Source organism: Oreochromis niloticus, linkage group LG10, assembly GCF_001858045.2.
Source record: "Oreochromis niloticus isolate F11D_XX linkage group LG10, O_niloticus_UMD_NMBU, whole genome shotgun sequence".
NCBI lineage: Eukaryota > Metazoa > Chordata > Actinopteri > Cichliformes > Cichlidae > Oreochromis > Oreochromis niloticus.
This window is the reverse complement of record NC_031975.2, coordinates 9171354-9190230: the sequence shown is the minus strand read 5'-3', so window position 1 is coordinate 9190230 and position 18877 is coordinate 9171354. Positions and strand designations below refer to the sequence as shown.

The window sequence follows — 18877 nt, the reverse complement described above, 5'->3', positions numbered from 1 at the left end:
AAATCCAATTGTGTCTGTAATAATCAGAGTTTACATTGACCTGCGGCGACAGGGCTCATAAAGCAGGACTGTGTGCTGTTTAGAAAATGTATTTTTAAACTGAACATTTTAAACCCAAGTGCACAGAGGAAATTTTAAAGGACCACAAATTTTAAAAGATAACTTTACATTTTGGGAAATGTGCTAAAATAAAAAAGAACAACCATGATTTTGCAGGGAGTCCTATTCATTATAAGTAACTGGCTCAGCATGATTATTGTACAGTTGTGGTCAAAGGTCATACTTACCATGACAAAAATGAGGACTATGATTAAAAGCCCAGACAAACGTCAGACAGAATTATGTCAGAATTAGGCCAGAAGCTTGTTGATAGTTACCAAAAAAAATCTTGTTGATGTGCAACTTCCTAAGGGACATTTATCCAAATATTAACAAGGGATATGATGCTTTTGACACTGTGTGGTTTAAAAAATATCTAATATTAATATAAATTCAAACTTGTGTACCCAATTCTTTTTTTCTTTTGTTTTTTCAAACTCATTAAAGATGTGTGCTGTACAATCATTTCACTATGAACAAAGAACAGTTTAAAAAAATTATTAAAAGCCCAAAAGTATAATGAAGTTCATATAAAATGATGAGTATCTGTAACTTTGTTTAGGATGTTACTTCTTCACCTAAGCTGAAATCCACAAACTTACATTTCTACATCATCTAAGCTGACGTGAGAGAGCTGTGTTGTTAGTGAACTTTAGAGCTGTAGACTGGGCTCAGCTAGGCTAGCTGTTTCCCCCTCCATCCAGACTATATGCTAAGCTAAGTCGACTGCTTGCTATTCTACTTTAATAATTTGAATGCAGACATTAAACTGTCATCAATTTTCTCATTTTATTTTCAGCAATAACACAAAATTGCATTTTTTAAAATGTGAGAATATTCCTTTAACTAATTTAGCTAGTTAGTGGGTGTCTGACTTAGCTTACTTTAGCTAAATCGGCTAAATCATGATTATTTTTACCTACAATCTACCCTACAGTGAAGATTGATTTGTTATTTTGATTATTTTACATGCTTTCATTGGTAGTCATTTACATGCTGGAAACATTTAAAATTAAAAATGCATCACTTCATCATCTGAACTGCTTTTCCAACTATAGGGGTGGTGATGAGAGACAAAACCACTCACACTCTCAGCTATAGACAGTTTAGAACCAGTCAGTCTAACAAGCATGTCTTTGGATTGAGGGAGAAAACTGCAGCACCAGGACAAAAACTCAGTAGGCACAGGGGAAAAAACGCAAATTCTACGCAGAAATGTGGCAGCATACATTCTTGCTGCAGGTCAGAGTCGCTAACGAGAGAACTACTGTGCGCATGAAAATTAAAAATGTGAAATATGTTCTTAAGCTTTGGGCTTTTAGAGCATTTGAAAAAAATCTGCAACTTTCAAACTCTGGTGGTACCATTTTCTTTGAAGAACTGAAGCATAAATTCAGCTTGAATAGATTTTATTTTGCGTGTGAGATCCCCCCCCCATCCCCACCACACACAGAGACACACAAATACCTGACAAATTGCTGTTCAAGAAAAAGTGTCATGTCAGAATGATATAATCTGGTGACATCCTGTTCATTAGAGGCTTCACATTATAAGCAAGCTGCATAGAAAAAAAGATCTGGAAACTGAAATCTCAGCAGAGAAAAAGAAATCAGCTCAAAGGAATATACTCGTGCCTCTCTCCTCCTGCCAAGTTAAATTACTATAATAAAACTCTACCACACATATACACTACATGGTTAGAGAGCAGCAGAACATTGTTTCACTGTGAAGAAAGTTGTGTGGAGGTCAGAGTGGTATGTGGGGAAATTATTTCAAATTAATTCAGTAAAATTCTGTGAAACCCAAAGCTATTTCTAGTGTTCACTGTTTGGATCTAGAAGGGTAAAAATGAACAGGCACTGATCACTTGTTTTTTATGGTATGGCAGGCTGCTGCACGGTGACTGTGAATTGCAATATTGGTGCTTTCAAATAACTTAATGACTTGCCATTCCTGTTGCTCTTATGTCAGAACATTCTCCTCATCTCTGCCTCCAGTGGCTGTTGAGGTTGCTGTGTGTTAGGCCTCAGTTACACTGACCTAACACAGACTGTGTGGCAGCATATACCACTTTGCCACCAGTTTCTCCTAGCGACAGCAAACAACCTACCACACGCACCAACCAGCCAGGGGAATACACATTTTTCTCTCGTGACCAGTGGTTGCCAGATGGTTGCAGACTACTGTGCAGGACTGGAGTGTAGCAATAATTAAATCTTCCATGCTTGTCGTTTAGCCAGTCTGTTTTGCTCATCCTCCGGCTCTTTGTGAATTATTAGCTTTCTTTGATGCCATTTTCAATCATTCTTTATTTCTTTTTTCTTTTTACAGTTTTTGTTTCTTGTTGTTACTGTTACAATATATATTAATATGTTTGCTAGTAGTTGAAAACTAAACAAACTTAATAATAATGAGCCTTACGAGCACTGGGCTCGCTGTTTGGCTTGCTAAAGATGATCCGTGCTGCCTTCAGTGCCTCGCGTGTTATCGCCTCACAGCACAGCCTTTTTATCACTTTTCTGTGTTGTCTTTTTGTTTGTGCTACTAATGCTTTTGAAATATTAACAAAGGTATTATTGAATCAAGTAAAATATTTTTTTAAAAAGAGGGATGGAACTACTTTACATGAGGGACCAACTCACCAAAACTAAGAAAGCAGCAGAATGAATTTCATCACAGCTGGTTTTTTTTTAGTCTGTTTTGAAAAGTCACTTTTGATTTTCTCGCGTTTTGCATTATCACCCACCTCTTTTTGTCTGAAATCAGTGCAAATGAGCTTCAAACTGTGGCAGCAGTTTAGATTTAGACTGCCAGCTAATCAGCCCGATGCATTAAATGAACCCGGGCCCCTGCTGCTTCTCGACAGCCTTTAATTTCCCGTTTGGATTTTAGTGGAAAATGTAAATGTTCGTCTGTATATTCTGCTTATCTAGGTACGCTACGGCAAGACAGACAGTGTCTGCCCAAAATGTGATGTAATGTCAAAATGGCTGCTACATTAGCACAATCCACAGCAGCGGAGCCTTCACATTTTATTTCAAGGCCCCAGCACGGCGATTCAAAGCAAACATACCATGCACACAAACTCTTTTGTTCCTGTTGCGAGGTCTCCAGGCTGCGATTCACGTTGCTCCCACTGGCATGACTTAGCCTGACATTAGACAGCCAGTGACGTATCGTTGCTGTTTAAAATAAACTTCTTCTTCCTCAGCAAGCAAAAGCTCTTCATGCGTGTTGTCAAACCCTGAGTGTATATGTGTAGACAGAAATAGACAGCCACCCACATATCATTAGGGAGATGGAGGGAGAGGGAGAGAGAGAGACTGGCTGTGACAGTGTGGGCGAACGAAGAGGGCTGAAGAAAATATGTCGGTCACAGTTTGACAAAGCAGCCTCACGTTTTTGAGCTCTTGGATTTAAGAGCACAAACTATATACTGTATATATGTCTTATCATGAGTCCCTGTGTAGATAGGTGGTGCTTAATTTCCACAGAGACAAAGGTAATAATTCAATTCCCCATGACTTCTAACTTGAGTGTGTGGGAGGGGTGTGGGCTATTTCGCTTTAGTTGTGCTCTAATGGAATTAATGGTGCAGAAAGAGTCCGCCCTCTTGTGGGGTGTTAGGAAAATTTATATTTTAGTCTTTTTTTTCTTCATAGTGTTCGGCAGCACATGATATTTGTCAATTTGGGGGAAACGTTGAGCTTCCACCTTCTTATCTAACAGTTCTGTTTCATGATTCACTGTGTAGGCAGTCTACCTCTTAGCTACTCTGGTTTTATTTGAATGTGTACGAAAGCATAGTCTCAGCATTGGAAGCTGCTCTTACCTGCCTGGGATCTATTTTGAGCGTGTTTAGATAACAGAGGGTTACTGCAGGTTGACTCATACGGGCAGCTACTTTTATTTCCCCTAAACAAAGCTAATCCGCTTCCCCTTGTTCCCATGACCCCTCGACCTTTAGGAAATTGCTGAATGTGAAGATCATTGATGATGAGGAGTACGAGAAAAACAAGACATTCACAATTGTGTTGGAGGAGCCCGTACTGCTGGAGGTGGGACAGAGACACGGTGAGTGGATGACATCACTGTGTGCTACATGTGCAGAGTGATATGTCACTCTGTTTGGTGGCTTGAGATAAATGTGTACACTCTCCATTATATTTAATTTAAATACTTGGATTAATGCAGATTAAAATTTACAGCACAACTAATCTCAAACTTCCTCATCAGGCCTTATTCATGAAGACTGAAAGTCTAATTGATGCACTTAAAACTGCTCAGGGTTAGAGTAAAAATGTCATTATTTCATCAATGTTACTTTGGAGAACTTTTACAGTTAATCATTCAATTCAATTTTATTTATATAGTGCAACAACAACTGCTCCAAGGAGCTTTATATTGTAAGGTAAAGACCCTGCAGAAAACCCCCCCAACAATCAGATGACCCCTATAAGCAAGCACTCGGCGACAGTAGGAAGGAAAAACTCCCTTTTAACAGGAAGGAGAAAAGACACTGTGGAAGAGAGCTGTAATTATTGTGCAATAGCTCCTTTTGCAATTGCATGTTAAATTAAACTAACTAACATCAAAAAAGTACTTGTAATATAACTGTGCTCATATCACTACTCACTCAGACTCTTTGCTAAATGTGATCATATTTTAATGATTGATGATTTGCAACCTAAAAGTACTGTGGATATATTAAAAATGTGACGTGTAGTCAGAAAATGTTTGGGGAAAGTCCTGTTTATGAGACCTATTTATATTAATAACTCACAATTCTGCTTATTATTTATTAAACATAATGACAAGAAACACATATAAGAAACGATAAGCCAATAATGAATGCAGAAAAATATATCCCTGAAGTAAATTACTAAGTAGAGAATTCAACACATAAATAACAGAATACATATTCACATAATCCACTATTATAAATAAAACCACTGACATAAATAAACCTAAATCCTCTATTCCAAGTACTTTTTATGCTTTTGATTAAATTCTGAGTATCAATATGCAGGCTGTCGTGTTTTATTTGTTTCAATACGTGCCTCCCCAACATCTCTCGTGTTGGGTTTATCAATTATGATTGGCTGATCTGTCCCTCAGAGTCACTGTAATGGACTGTAGCACACACAGACGACTGACTTTCATTATTATTCAAGCACCATGTAGAAAATCCTGGATGATAGCTTATACATGTGCTGCTCTGCCCTAGGTGACACTAATGACAACAAGACAGCAGTGGGTCCGGAGGACGTGTCAAAGATGGGCTGCCCATGTCTGGGAGAGCACACTAAGCTGGAGGTGGTCATTGAGGAGTCTTATGAATTCAAGGTAACACAAAATCAGCAGCTTTGTATCTCAGAGCCACACCACACCTGATGCCTGCTTATTTTGAAATTTCTTGCGAGCTGACGTGGACTGACTTTACAACATTAACCTGGAGAAATGTTGCAATTTCACTGATGTCACAGTATTTTGGGTTTGACCGTGACTGGAAATGAATATATACATATTACACTATGGATGTGTGATAAATTATGCAACTCATGAATCTTCCAGTAGATGTGTTCACGCATCATTCAGCTTGAATAGTCAGAGTTAAACAATTTGTATCATTTTCCATGATGCAGAATTTATAGCAGTACTCCATCTGTTTTGTATTGTTAAGTTGGGTATTTTATAAGAGACAATAAATGGTAAGTGAACTGGTACTTAAACAGCGCCTTTCTACTCGGTTTGAGCACTCAGAGCACTTTTTTTTTGCAAGTTTCATTCACCCAGTTACACACATATTCATACAACACTTTCATCTAAGCCTAAGCACTTTATCTAACGTCCACATACACACTCACACGCCGATGGATGTGTTGAGGGCAACTCGGGGTTTAGTATCTTGCTGAAGGATACTTTGACATTTGGACTGGAGGAGCAGTGGATCGATCTCAACTCAGGAAAAAGTAAAAAAATTGAAAAAAGAAAGAAACTTCAGTTACCTTAACACAACATGATAGACCCAAGAAGCAACCTCAGAAGCTCGATAAAGAAGCCAGCCAAAAAGTAGCGAATAAAATGCTGCTAATTATGAAAACAAGCTTATTCCCAGAGACTCCCATTAGAACACAATTAAACAAATTTACAGCCTGGTAAGAAAAGGCAGTGGGATCGCTACTGCTAATTTTGGTATTCATGAAAAATGTGCTGATGACTATTTATTTAATTCACTTTAAGTTATATCCAGACTTTAAGTTATGTTTTATTAGAGGCATGGTGTCTTTTTGTGACGGGTAGGTGCTGACACATAAGAAAAGTCACTGAACTCGGCCTGTGAGCTAAATTTGTGGTGCCAGTGCCATTTGGAGCATCTGAAAATCTGATTGATGAGAGAGTGGTGTGCTAACGTACTAGCTAACGCTAGCAACCGTGGTTAGCAAGTAGCATCCATAGATTATATGGCAGCAACAAAATGACCTGCTGATTATTTTTCCTGCTAATAAAATACTAATACGTCACTCACCAAATCTGGAGCTCTTCGATGAGCTGTAATAAACAACAGGCCATATTCTTTATCACATAGTTGTACACAAACATCCATATTGGCACAACTGTCAATCAGCAAATCTTTGTGCTCCGCTGTAAGCCCTACAGGTACAATAACACTCCTTTTACCTCGGAGGTCAAAGCTAGGTGTGACTAGCTGAATGCATTTCAGTAGTAGTCAAAAAAGCAGGTGCTTCCTAACAAAGAGAGAAGATTCATCCATCAATAGACTCTGTTCATGAATACAGCCTGATCAGTGCTCATCTAGTGGGTCATAAATGCAGAACAGTAGTGGTATAGATTACATGTTTTACGGTTCACTACTTTTTAGTAAGTAAGTACTGCCTATTTACAAGATGCCATGTTGGTGTTTTGAAACCACAAGTGGTGAAGAAGGGACATATCTGACTGTGTCTCCATATGCTCATTAGCTAACAGCTATGAGCTGTATACAAGTGGCTAATCCCTTTTTTCAGTCCTAGAAAAGAATTCTGTGTTATGGTACTAGGAACTTGTGGCTGTGCAATGCAGCTAATAAATGTGTCATGCTATCATGCTAACAAAGCCAGCTAGCATCAGGTCTCCACTTTATGGTCACCTCTGGCAAATATAATTAAATAAATAAAGAATGTGACCTGTCCACTCAACTTAAGGCTTTAAAACAATAATACAAAAAAACAATGACTGACATGTAGTGATGGCATTTTATTTTTGTGATCATGAAATAAATAGTGCTCTGTTTGATGTGTAGTTTCCAGTCACAATCTGAGCTAACCCTTATCAGATAACTATGACATCATCGCCATTATGCTACACAGATACCACAGATTCATACTGCAATCCTCTGCACAAGTAAACTGATCCTTCAGCTTAAAATGGGTGGTGCAGCGCTCTGAGACAATTTAGGAACATTTAAGCTGTAACATGATACCGCAGTGATATTAACAGCTGCAGTTTCATGAGCTGGCTTGTGTTTCTTCACTGCTTTAAAGCAGCTTTATGCTCGTACACTCCCTTTCTCCTGGGGGCTACTGGGATTTTGTGCTCGCATCTGTTTTGGTGACTCACCATTGCTTCACACTGGGAGGACAGAAGCTGGTAATTGTATCTTGATTCACCACATCAGTGTCCCCAGTGTCATACAGCACTAAGATTGTACTGAGTATGTTATTCAGTGTGTGTTAATGCACCTTTCTTCTGCTTTCCTTGCAGAGCACAGTGGACAAGCTGATCAAGAAAACGAACCTAGCTCTTGTTGTAGGGAGCAGCAGCTGGAGAGAGCAGTTTGTTAGTGCCGTCACTGTCAGCGCAGGTAAGTCGCAGCGTCCTGAAATGCCTCATCTGTTCATCCCTCTGAAGGCAGTCCTGAAGAAGATTGAGCCTGCAGGCTGGATCCGGTCCACCAGCTGCCTGTTGTGCAGCGCTCACTTAGATATGTCTTTAAAATAAAATTCAAAATGCTCAGTTTAAGATTGCTTACAAAAACAAATGCTATTTTAATTCATTTTTGATCATTCTGAGCTTATTTGCTGCATCCATTTAAATCCAGACAGTTTATTAAAAATGCATGATGTGGCTCATCATAAAAACTAAAAGGGCCGGCTCTTCCTCAACAATTAATGGCTCTGAAGAATTTATGACGATGTTTGTGGTATGGTGAATCTTTTTTGGGGGGTCTTTCCAAAGCTGTCGGTGAACCTTTTAGATCTGCACTAGTGCACAAATCATCGGGCTAAAAGCTCACTTAGACTCCTGTGATGTGTCATTTGGTTAACATGCTTTTTTCTTTATTTTCTCTCTCTTGCTGGATGGAGAAACTCAGATTTGCATTTCTAATGTGCATATTTAAGATAGAAAGTACACTTCCTGCCTGTCTCTGATTTGAAAAGGATTGCCCAAAGATGCTGAAGGTTTTACTGATCTAAAATATGAAGATGAATATGATGACAAATTGGCACTAAATTTCTGAAAAGTCAGGATTTTTTAGTGCTCATTCACTTCCACGGTTTGGGTCTGAGCTGTATTATGATAAATATGATGATATTATAAATTATAATGTAATCTCCTGCCCTCAGCGATGGCTGTCGCTGGAACTGTAGCTCTACTAATTGTTGTGCTTTGGTCGCACTATGACACATTTGTTTTTAAATGGTGTGACACTAACTACAAGCCCCCCGCATGTGTGTAGTGCACTGACTTGTGACAACTGCGATGAGTGCTGTATTGAAGCCACTGTATTCCTGTCCTCCTGTGGTGTATTTGTTGCACGTCTGTCTTATCTAAGCACAACTGGTCCAAATCCCATTTGGCTTTAACAATGATTTCTTGGCTGTAGATAACAGGAGCAGTATAGAGCAGTCACAGAATGGCTATGATAACAACGTAATTGGCCACATACCACAAAAGCAGCCATTGTCCAAACAATATCCACATTCACAGTTTCATCCAACAGCAGTGCATATTAAATCTTCTCTCCATTTTACAGTATCTGTAGAGCATTTCCCAAAACTGCCAGTGTCTGAACAAATACAGTAACTGAAACTAAAATTATATCGATTTCATGGTGGCTTTACGGGGCTCTGTAAAGCCAAACTGCAGTCTAAATGAAGGTTGTGTTTCGCAGGCTTTCACTCATCTATTCTGTCTTTGCTAGGTGACGACGATGAGGAGGAGAGCGGGGAGGAGCGCTTGCCGTCCTGCTTTGATTACATTATGCACTTCCTGACAGTTTTCTGGAAGGTCCTCTTTGCTTTCGTCCCACCGACTGAATACTGGAACGGCTGGGCCTGCTTCTTTGTCTCTATTTCCCTCATTGGTGTTCTGACAGCTGTGACCGGGGACCTGGCCTCACATTTCGGCTGCACAGTCGGTCTCAAAGACTCGGTCACCGCTGTGGTGTTTGTGGCCCTCGGCACTTCTGTTCCAGGTGGGCATCTGTGCTTGTCGTTCAGTCCTACCAGCGGCCTTGTCCTGTGTCTCCTCTGGGCTTTTCCCCTGTGGCAGAAGCAGCTGCTTGTGTAACCTTTTCCTCCACCTGTGCTGTCAGAGGGATTCTCTCCAAAGCTCGTGTCTTGGATATTAACAAGTTGTAAACAGAGAAAAAAAACCTTGTTTCACTTGTTAGTTTCGTCCTAATTGTATTCCCTTTTCGCTATTTCCTAAACACTAACGCTGAACAAAAAACAATGACTATGAAAATTAGGTTTTGGCTTAATAAACCAGGGTTGCCAACTCTCACGCTTTGAGACTCCATCTTATCCTGTCATGCTTCCCAAACAAATCCCATGCTAAATAAGAGAAAGCCATGAAGTCCCCCTTTTTGAAAAAGTCACCAGTAATGAATGTAAACTAGGTCTTAATATAAGAGTCAAATTCTCGTGTTTTCAGTTGTTCAATGATCCCTGAACTTGACTTCAGTAATTAGCCAGCTTAAAAATAATTATTCTTGACAGTCAGAAAACAACATTGTGTTTTTTTACACTGCAGACAAGTGATCTGTCACATACAGAGTCACAGTTTATTAGCTACACATATATTATTTGATACATAACGGCATTTCTCTCGAGTCCTGAACTCCTTGACAGCTGGGGGCCCATTTTTATTTTACTGTGAGTAAAAGTCAGATCTGTTTACGAGCCAAACAATGTTTCATCAATGAGAGAAAGTTTTCTTTTTTGCAGTTTCACAGTAGGCTATTGGCTGTATTCCCATAACCACATATAGGATATGGTCCTTCTAATCATTAATGCAGGGCCACAAGACTACAACAGCCTAATAACAATTAAAGTACACATAGAGTACCATGGGTGGCTATAGAGAACAATATTACACAAAAACAATGTTATTTTCAGCTTTCATCTTCAGATTTTCAGCTTTAAATAACTGAGTTTCACAAAAATCTGGGTTGATTCTGTTCATCTGGACGTAGCGTTTTCAGTGGGAGAAACGTTTTGTCACTCATCCAAGTGACTTCTTCAGTCTCAGCTGACTGCATCTTTCCCCAGCTTTATAAACAGTACGTCACACAATGACTGAAATTAGCCCACTGGACAATGGGCTGTGAGGTTGTTAATCATTAATATGCAAATTGTCATCACCATTGATCAACAAACAGTGTTGGGAAGGTTACTTTTAAAATATATTCCACTACAGATTACAGGATACATGGCCCAAAATGTAGTTTGTAACGAATTCCGTTAAGTTACTCAATGTGAGTAACGTATTCTGAATACCTTGATATATTGTCATGCTTTTTACAACTACATGAATGTACTATTGCTGTGTGATTTATTACTGATGGCTATTTGCCACCGAGCTAGCTGGGGTTAGTTCATAGACTGCAGACTGTTAGACTTGATGGATAGCATTAACAACCTGATAGGTGTAAATAATCATGTGCAGTTCTGAAAGCAATACCAACTAGATTTTTAAATAATATAAAATGAGTAACAGGGCCGACATTAAGTAAGGCTGCAGTTTTTGCAGTGATTTCGTATAGAAAACTATTTCTGTAGTTGTTTTCTTTCTGTCTTCTTTCAGAACTGCACATGATTATTTGCAGCTAGCAGGTTGTAATGCATCCATCCATCCATCCATCCTCATCCGCTTTATCCGAAGTCGGGTCGCGGGGGCAGCAGCCTAAGCAGAGAAGCCCAGACCTCCCTCTCCTCAGCCACCTCCTCCAGCTCATCCGGGGGAACACCAAGGCGTTCCCAGGCCAGCCGAGAGATATAATCTCTCCAACGCGTCCTGGGTCTGCCCCGGGGCCTCCTCCCGGTGGGACATGCCCGGAACACCTCGCCCAGGAGGCGCCCAGGGGGCATCCTTGTCAGATGCCCGAACCACCTCAACTGGCTCCTTTCGATGTGGAGGAGCAGCGGCTCTACTCTGAGCCCCTCCCGGATGGCCGAACTTCTCACCCTATCTCTAAGGGAGAGGCCAGCCACCCTTCGGAGGAAGCTCATTTCTGCCGCTTGTATCCGCGATCTCGTTCTTTCGGTCACTACCCACAGCTCGTGGCCATAGGTGAGGGTCGGGACGTAGATCGACCGGTAAATTGAGAGCTTTGCCTTTACACTCAGCTCCCTCTTCACCACGACGGACCGGTGCAGCGTCCGCATCACTGCAGCCGCAGCACCAATCCGTCTGTCGATCTCCGGCTCCCTTCTCCCATCACTCGCGAACAAGACCCCGAGATACTTAAACTCCTCCACTTGGGGCAGGAACTCATCCCCGACCCGGAGTGGGCACTCCACCCTTTTCCGGCTGAGAACCATGGCCTCAGATTTGGAGGTGCTGATCCTCATTCCTGCTGCTTCACACTCGGCTGCGAACCGTTCCAGTGCGAGCTGGAGGCCCTCACCCGATGAAGCCATCAGAACCACATCATCCGCAAAAAGCAGAGATGAGATTCTGCAGCCTTCATTAATAGCAATAAATCACACAGCAATAGTACATCGAAGATACTGAAGTGAACCCAGGTAGCTACCAAAACTAAAACAAGGTAGTTGCATAGGCTAACATTAGTTTTTAAAAAAGAACTTACTTCCAGATGTTTCTTTAGGGCAATCCTCCTGGCACTTAACAGAGTACACTACATTACTCTGCTTGTGTCAGGGGACCCGATCCTTGGGGTGGACCAGTTTTTGGCGCAACATGTTTAAAAGCCACGGAGACGCGGTGTTTAGAAAAAATGTGTCTCAACCCTTTGGGATTTACTTAGCTGGATGATTGAGCATGCGTCAAGACAATAACTGTTTAGGATAATTTTTAAACACAACTAACATCACTTTAAATGTAAGTGTTGTTTTTAATACTTGAATGAAAAACCTTTTAGTCAATGACTGGAAACATGGACATCACCAAATCCTGTGTTTCCTCCTTTGCAGTACTCTGGCAGGCCTTTACTCCAGTCACCTCCAGCTGCTGCTTGTTTTTGAGTCTCTCTTTTTGAGGCACTGTTTGTATCAGTATTGTTTCAAATGACTATCTTAATACAATATTAATTTTATTATCAATTCATATATTTAGGGCCCGAGCACCGAGAGTGCGAAGGCCCTATTGTATCTGCTCTGTTTCTTCTTCTTCTTCTTCTTATTATTATTATTATTATTATTATTATTTCGGCAAATGAATCGGCCTTTTGAGGGCCTAAACATGCTCAAAAACTCATGAAATTTTGCACACGCGTCAGGTCTGGTGAAAATTTACGTATTTTAATGTCCATAGACATGTCCAGGGAAAATTGGCTCAGTAGCGCCACCTAGAAAAATGAGAAACGCGAGCCCCCGAGATGGGTATGACCTACATGTATAAAACTCGGAACACATATCTAACGTTCGGAGACGCACAAAAAAGTCTATTATGGCCATGTCCTAAACCCAACAGGAAGTCCGCCATTTGGAAGTGAAGGTGACATTTTGGCTCTAATTTTGCCATTTCCATGCCTCGAACTTTTGCGAACTCCTCATTGGAATTTCATCGTACAAGCTTCATATTTGGTCAGTGTCAACTACACACCTGGGCCATGTTAAATTGCGGAGCTTTTGAGTTTTCGGGTTACGGTGAGGCCGTGGCGCCACGGCGAATTTCGATGACTCGCCATGAAAATCTTATTGCCTCTCGTTCTCTCATACATTGTCCGACCTTGACCAAAGTGGACACATATGATAAGGCTCCACCCCTGAACATATTTCAACTGCCATATTTGACATCAGGGACAGCGCCACCTAGTGGGAACAGGAAATGTCATGTTTTACACTTTGGGGTACAGTATTGTAATGGGTGACATCTGCAGCCTCAAATTTCTCCAGGAAAGCCTTAAGGAGTTGGTCTTGGGTTACAGAGAAAACTGTGAGTTTTCGCTGAAGGGTGTGACCCCAGCAGCATGGCGAACATTTAGGTCTCGCCATGAAGAAACAAATTAGTGTAACTCAATGAAATCCAATCTGATCAGTACCAGATTTTACAGGGATGATGTCAGACCCGCCCTGAACAGATTGATATGCCCATTGTCAGGAATACGTAGAGCGCCACCTAGTGGCACCAGGAAATGTCATGTCTTTCATTTTGTTGTACTGATTTTCACAGGTTCATCGTGGCCACCTCAAAAGCGGTGAATATCACCATCAGTCCCTCTTGATGCTTCAGTGAGAAAATTGTGACTATAAACTGAACGGCGCACCCTGGTGGCAACGCAGTTCACCATGAAAGATGAAGTGGCTTTTGAGGGGCTTGAAAAGTTTAAAAAGTCTTGAAATTTGGCGCACACCTCTAATGTGATGAGGGATTTCTTTTTATATGTTCATTTTCCTTGAACAGCGCAAAATGGCTCCACAGCGCCCCCTACAAAATTTCAAAACAACAGCCCCTGCTCTGTGTTTTATGTATGAGTTTGAAACCTGGCAAGCTTATTGGAGATATCAAGATGTACAAAAAAGTCTCTTGGAGCAATATCCCAAATCCAACAGGAAGTCAGCCATTTTAAAATTAATGTGTAAATTTGGCGACATTTTCCCCTCTTTTCAGGCCTCATACTTTGACGAACTCCTCCAAGGGATTTCATTAGATTTACGCGATCTCCTGTGTGTGGAATCTAAAGACCTTTGTGATGTTAAATTGCGAAGCTTTTTACGTTCAGGGAAACGGGGTGGTCATGGCGGCACGTGGAGTTTCACTCACTCGCCAAAAAGCAGTAACCTGCTGTCGCTCAAAAACACAATGTCCAATCTCTCCCAAAGGTCGCAGGCGTGATGAGACTCGAGCTCGGAAATGTTTGTTATGCCATTTGTCAGCAATGGTTAGAGCGCCACCTAGTGGGACGACTATAATAATGGTTGAATGAGATGAAATTTTAGCTGGTGGTTAAATGCATGAATTCCATCAATGTGACATCAGATCGGAAGCGCTGGTTTTAGGTGTTGGGCTTGGCTCGACGCGCCGGGGTTGCGAGGGCCCTCATATCGCTGCTTGCAGCTTTAATTATATTTATATCTGAGTATCATTTTTGGGGATTTTTTTGTTTTGTTTTTTTTGTGACAACCCTTTTTTCCAGGAAAGCCTAATCAGACTTTCATGTTTTTAAGTGTAACCAGAGGTTTGCACCTTCTTATTCTTGTCTTTGTATTTCCATTCCTAAAAGCGTGTCTTGATTGTAGATTCATAAAATAATTCAGTTTTATACCTCCTATTGAGTGTTCTTGACGGAATCAATGAAACCAACCAAGAAATAACTTTTGCAATCATACACTTTAGTCTTCTGTAGTCTTTTGGGATGTGTGGTATTATTGAGCTGACCAGTCCATTTATTCGTTGTAACCATGATCTAGGCTGTTGATTTGGCCACTCTTACAGTTTAGGCTGAGTTCCTAAGTTTTTCCTTTGAACTTTCAGCCTAATCATGGCCTCGTTGTACTTGAACGGACACTTTGGACTTACATGCTAAGAGTTCCAGTCACAACTACTAAATCAACTCCAGATCTTTAATGGCTTAATTTGTCATGGAATAATAGGTAAATATGCCTCATCTGGCCATGAAACTACTTGTAAGTCAACTGTCCAATTATTTTTGAGCCTCTGAAATTGGGAAACTATATACAGTATAATAATGGCGGTACTTCCTAAATTAAGGCTTGAATTTGATTAAATACATGTAGTGCTTATGGTACAGTCCCTGGTGTTTGTGGCACCTGTACTCTGTCTGTGCACATTACTGATTACTTATATATATTTGCCCATTTCTCTCTCTTTTACAGACACTTTTGCGAGTAAGGTGGCTGCCATCCAGGACCAATATGCTGACGCCTCTATTGGAAATGTGACGGGCAGCAATGCGGTCAATGTGTTCTTAGGCATTGGAGTGGCGTGGACCATTGCAGCAGTTTACTGGCACACCAAAGGCAAGGTGTTCAAAGTGAACCCGGGGTCCCTGGCCTTCTCTGTCACCCTCTTCACCATCATGGCGCTGGTGTGCGTGCTGGTGCTGCTCTACCGCCGACGTCCCGCCGTGTCTGGAGGAGAGCTCGGTGGCCCACGGACAGCCAAGCTTCTCACCTTCTTCCTCTTCCTCTCTCTCTGGTTCATCTACATCCTGTTGGCCTCCTTGGAGGCGTACTGCCACGTGCCTGGCTTCTGAGACAGAGGGAAAGGCACAGACACAAGTCCTCTCCTTGTTTTTACAATTTACTGAACGTGTTTTCTCTCCGTTTTTGTCTATTTTCACAAAAGTTTATAACTATTTGTATCATTAGTTATTATTAATACGGCACAGTATCTGACTGACTCTGATTCTTTGGACTTTGGTACTTTGCTACCACCTATGCTGTGAAGGATAGCTTTAGCCACTGAGAATGAAGCTCTCTTGACTTTGTTCCTTTTTTTGAAATATTATATCACATGATACGTTTATCTAATCATTTCTATCACCATAAATTATATTCTGTCACTTGACGCATACAGACAGCTTCTGGCATTGGGTCCTTTCTCTCTCTGTGGACAAATTATTTGAATTTTTAGATGTTAAGAAAGCACAAGATTGAAGAAAACGTCTAGAAGAATTCTCCTTTTTGGCCTTTGTTATATATTGGAAACTTAAAGATGGTGCATGGGACGACATTACATAGTACTTGGCATTTACATTAAGTGGAAGACAGAAGTGACCAGTAAAACATTTGTGTGATGATATTTATTACTTAGTCTGTACAATTATTCATTGTATATCATGTAAAAGATGAACATTGTGCGTGAGAGTGTTGTGAAAGGTGTGCTTAGTTTTGCACGTTATCAGATAACAACAGTTTCTTGGTAATATATTTTAAAGTACTGTATGTAATATTTTGACATGGGTGTTGATGTGTTGATGTGTTTGTGTACATGTGAATCACAGCTGTATCATACTCTATTCACTGCCTGGTGCACTGTCATGTTTGACATAGCCAAGTTTTTTTTCAAAAATAGCCTTTTTTTAAGTCAACCTGGAGCAGAGTGCCTGCTTTTAATTGTACAAATACTTTGAGCACATTTATGATTTTTGTGTATGCGTGTGTGTAGGTGGTGAGTGTGTGCACCTTTGCGCTCCAGCACAAATTGTCAAAAAGCATGGCACTGTCTCTACTTTGACTCCACAAAATGGTACGGGGTGGTTTGTTGGTAACAGAAGAGAAACCGAATTTGAATATGGATATTAAAAGGACTGCAGTTTTCTTATCTGTCATGCTGACACTGTGAACATTATTCAACAATATCTCTTTTAGGAAAAGCACAGCAGAGAGCAAACAGGCTCTTTTAAATGAGAGTGGAGTACACTGTATCATATCGCAATCACCAAACAAGTCCATCATTTGACATGGAAAATGTGCTAAAAGAGAAGACATGTACAGTGTGTCCCGAGAGTGTCTCCTTGTGTTGCACAGCAGTTGATACTGAACTCTGTTTTTTATTTAACCTAGAATCTGTAGAGCCATATTTATTGTGACAGTATTATAGTAGAGGTATTTATATGATCGATTTTAGTTTTATTGATATGCACGTTTAATGTATAAAAAAGTGGAAATAAATGTTGCTCATTTATTATGCCATTAGACGCCTTGTCATCTTAATTTAACTTTTTGAACGATGGTTTAGATTATACAAACCAAGCAGGTCGTCAATGACTCTCACAAACTACTCTTAATAAAGTTAAAAGTACAGTCAGCTAGAGACTAGCCAAACAGTTAGCATGCTAAAGCTAAAGTAAAGTCAAAGAAAACTTTTAGGCATTCATGTGCTGTGGAGAGAAATTTTAATTCATGTCTGTGCCCTCAGACTCCAGCTATGAGGGATCACACCTATGTTTTATCATCTGAGAAGTGGAGTCTATCACCATATAAGCAAAAGTGCAAATAAGAAAGACAAGACATCTAGCATCTGGAAAAAATAATCAATCCTGACTTCTAGCTTCATCTCCAGAACTAAAGTGAGGGCTCTAAAACATGAAAACATGCACAAACATGCTTATTTATTCCCAATATTGTCAGCAGATTAGACATATAACCACCTGGACAGCTGACAACGAGAACAAACTAAACAACAACAAGCTAACATGATGCCAGCTAATGTTAGGCTCCTAAGAATCACTCTTTGAATCTGATAAACAGTTTAATTATATTCTTACATCGTTTGAGAGTTTATTCACTAAGTGTCCAAGTCCAACAATGTTTGGTCAACGTCAAAGAAAGTTTTACTGATGCCAGCTAACAGCAGCTAACAGCAGCTAAAAGCGGCAAAAACAACAGTGTTTACTGACAGAAAAGCTCAGGATATCTTCAGCTCACCTTAGTGTGGTGGTTATTGCTCAGTTTCATTGACTCATCAACTCATATTGAAACTTTTTTTTTCAGATTTTTACAGCTTCCTCCAGAGTAAATACATTTGGAGCATATTGAGAACCTACACTACAGACGAATTGTTTGTCCTACAGAGGCCGCCAACAGAACTCAGTTGACAGCAAGCTACAATTGACTAAAATCTGGTGGTGAGATTTTATACACTATAACTTTAAGACATTACCTTTAGACAATGAGCGGAGATGTTTTCAGAACTTTCCAGTTAGCATAAATTTAGAAAAGGCCCCTGCATGTTTTTCGTATGTGCTAAACTACATGTCGGGACGCAGTCCGCGAGTACATGACTGGCCTGTTTGGCATTGTTGATGTCCTACTGTGCATGTCCAACTACTTTTTACTTTTTCACTGCAATTCCTGAATTTATCAATGAGAGAATAACAATTATAGCCTCAGAATAAGCAGTAAAAATCAAAGCATCAATATAAAGACTCACAAATGTTGGCAGATTCCTGGAAGGAGGCAAATAGATATGAGGGAATGTACAAAGAATTGGAAAAACCTGAGGGACGAATATGTTTGTTCTTCAAAAGAAACCCAACAACAACAATGAGACTCAGAAGACGAAAAAAATACAAGTATTTAATTTTTTTCTATTGGCTGGCACCGCATAAGACACATTGGGACAAAAACAGGCTGTAATTTAAACGTTATGCATCACACACAAACATAAATGTGGGCAACAACGTCAGCCAAAGGTTCGCGGTAGAAGTCTACATCAGGGTAAAATCTTCCTGCAACTTACTTAGATGAATTACCTGAGTGATATATATCATACCATGATAGATATCACACCTTATTGCTTTACTATTTTCCGGTTTCTTTCAAAACTGCATGAAATGAGGGAC

General features: G+C 40.3%; 1 protein-coding gene across 3 annotated transcripts in view; it reads left to right on the top strand.

Moving 5' to 3' along the window:
- The window catches only part of slc8a4a (solute carrier family 8 member 4a), a 28552-nt gene extending 11324 nt beyond the window's left edge, over positions 1 to 17228 (top strand). For all 3 annotated transcript variants that reach the window (XM_013274541.3, XM_013274540.1, XM_003450442.3), the window contains exons 5-9: positions 4067 to 4173; positions 5327 to 5445; positions 7864 to 7963; positions 9305 to 9577; positions 15405 to 17228. In XM_013274541.3, the coding sequence (XP_013129995.1) occupies positions 4067 to 4173; positions 5327 to 5445; positions 7864 to 7963; positions 9305 to 9577; positions 15405 to 15784 (979 nt within the window). In that variant the 3' untranslated portion in view covers positions 15785 to 17228. The remainder of the gene's footprint in view (positions 1 to 4066; positions 4174 to 5326; positions 5446 to 7863; positions 7964 to 9304; positions 9578 to 15404) is intronic.
- The last annotated feature ends 1649 nt before the right edge of the window (positions 17229 to 18877 follow it).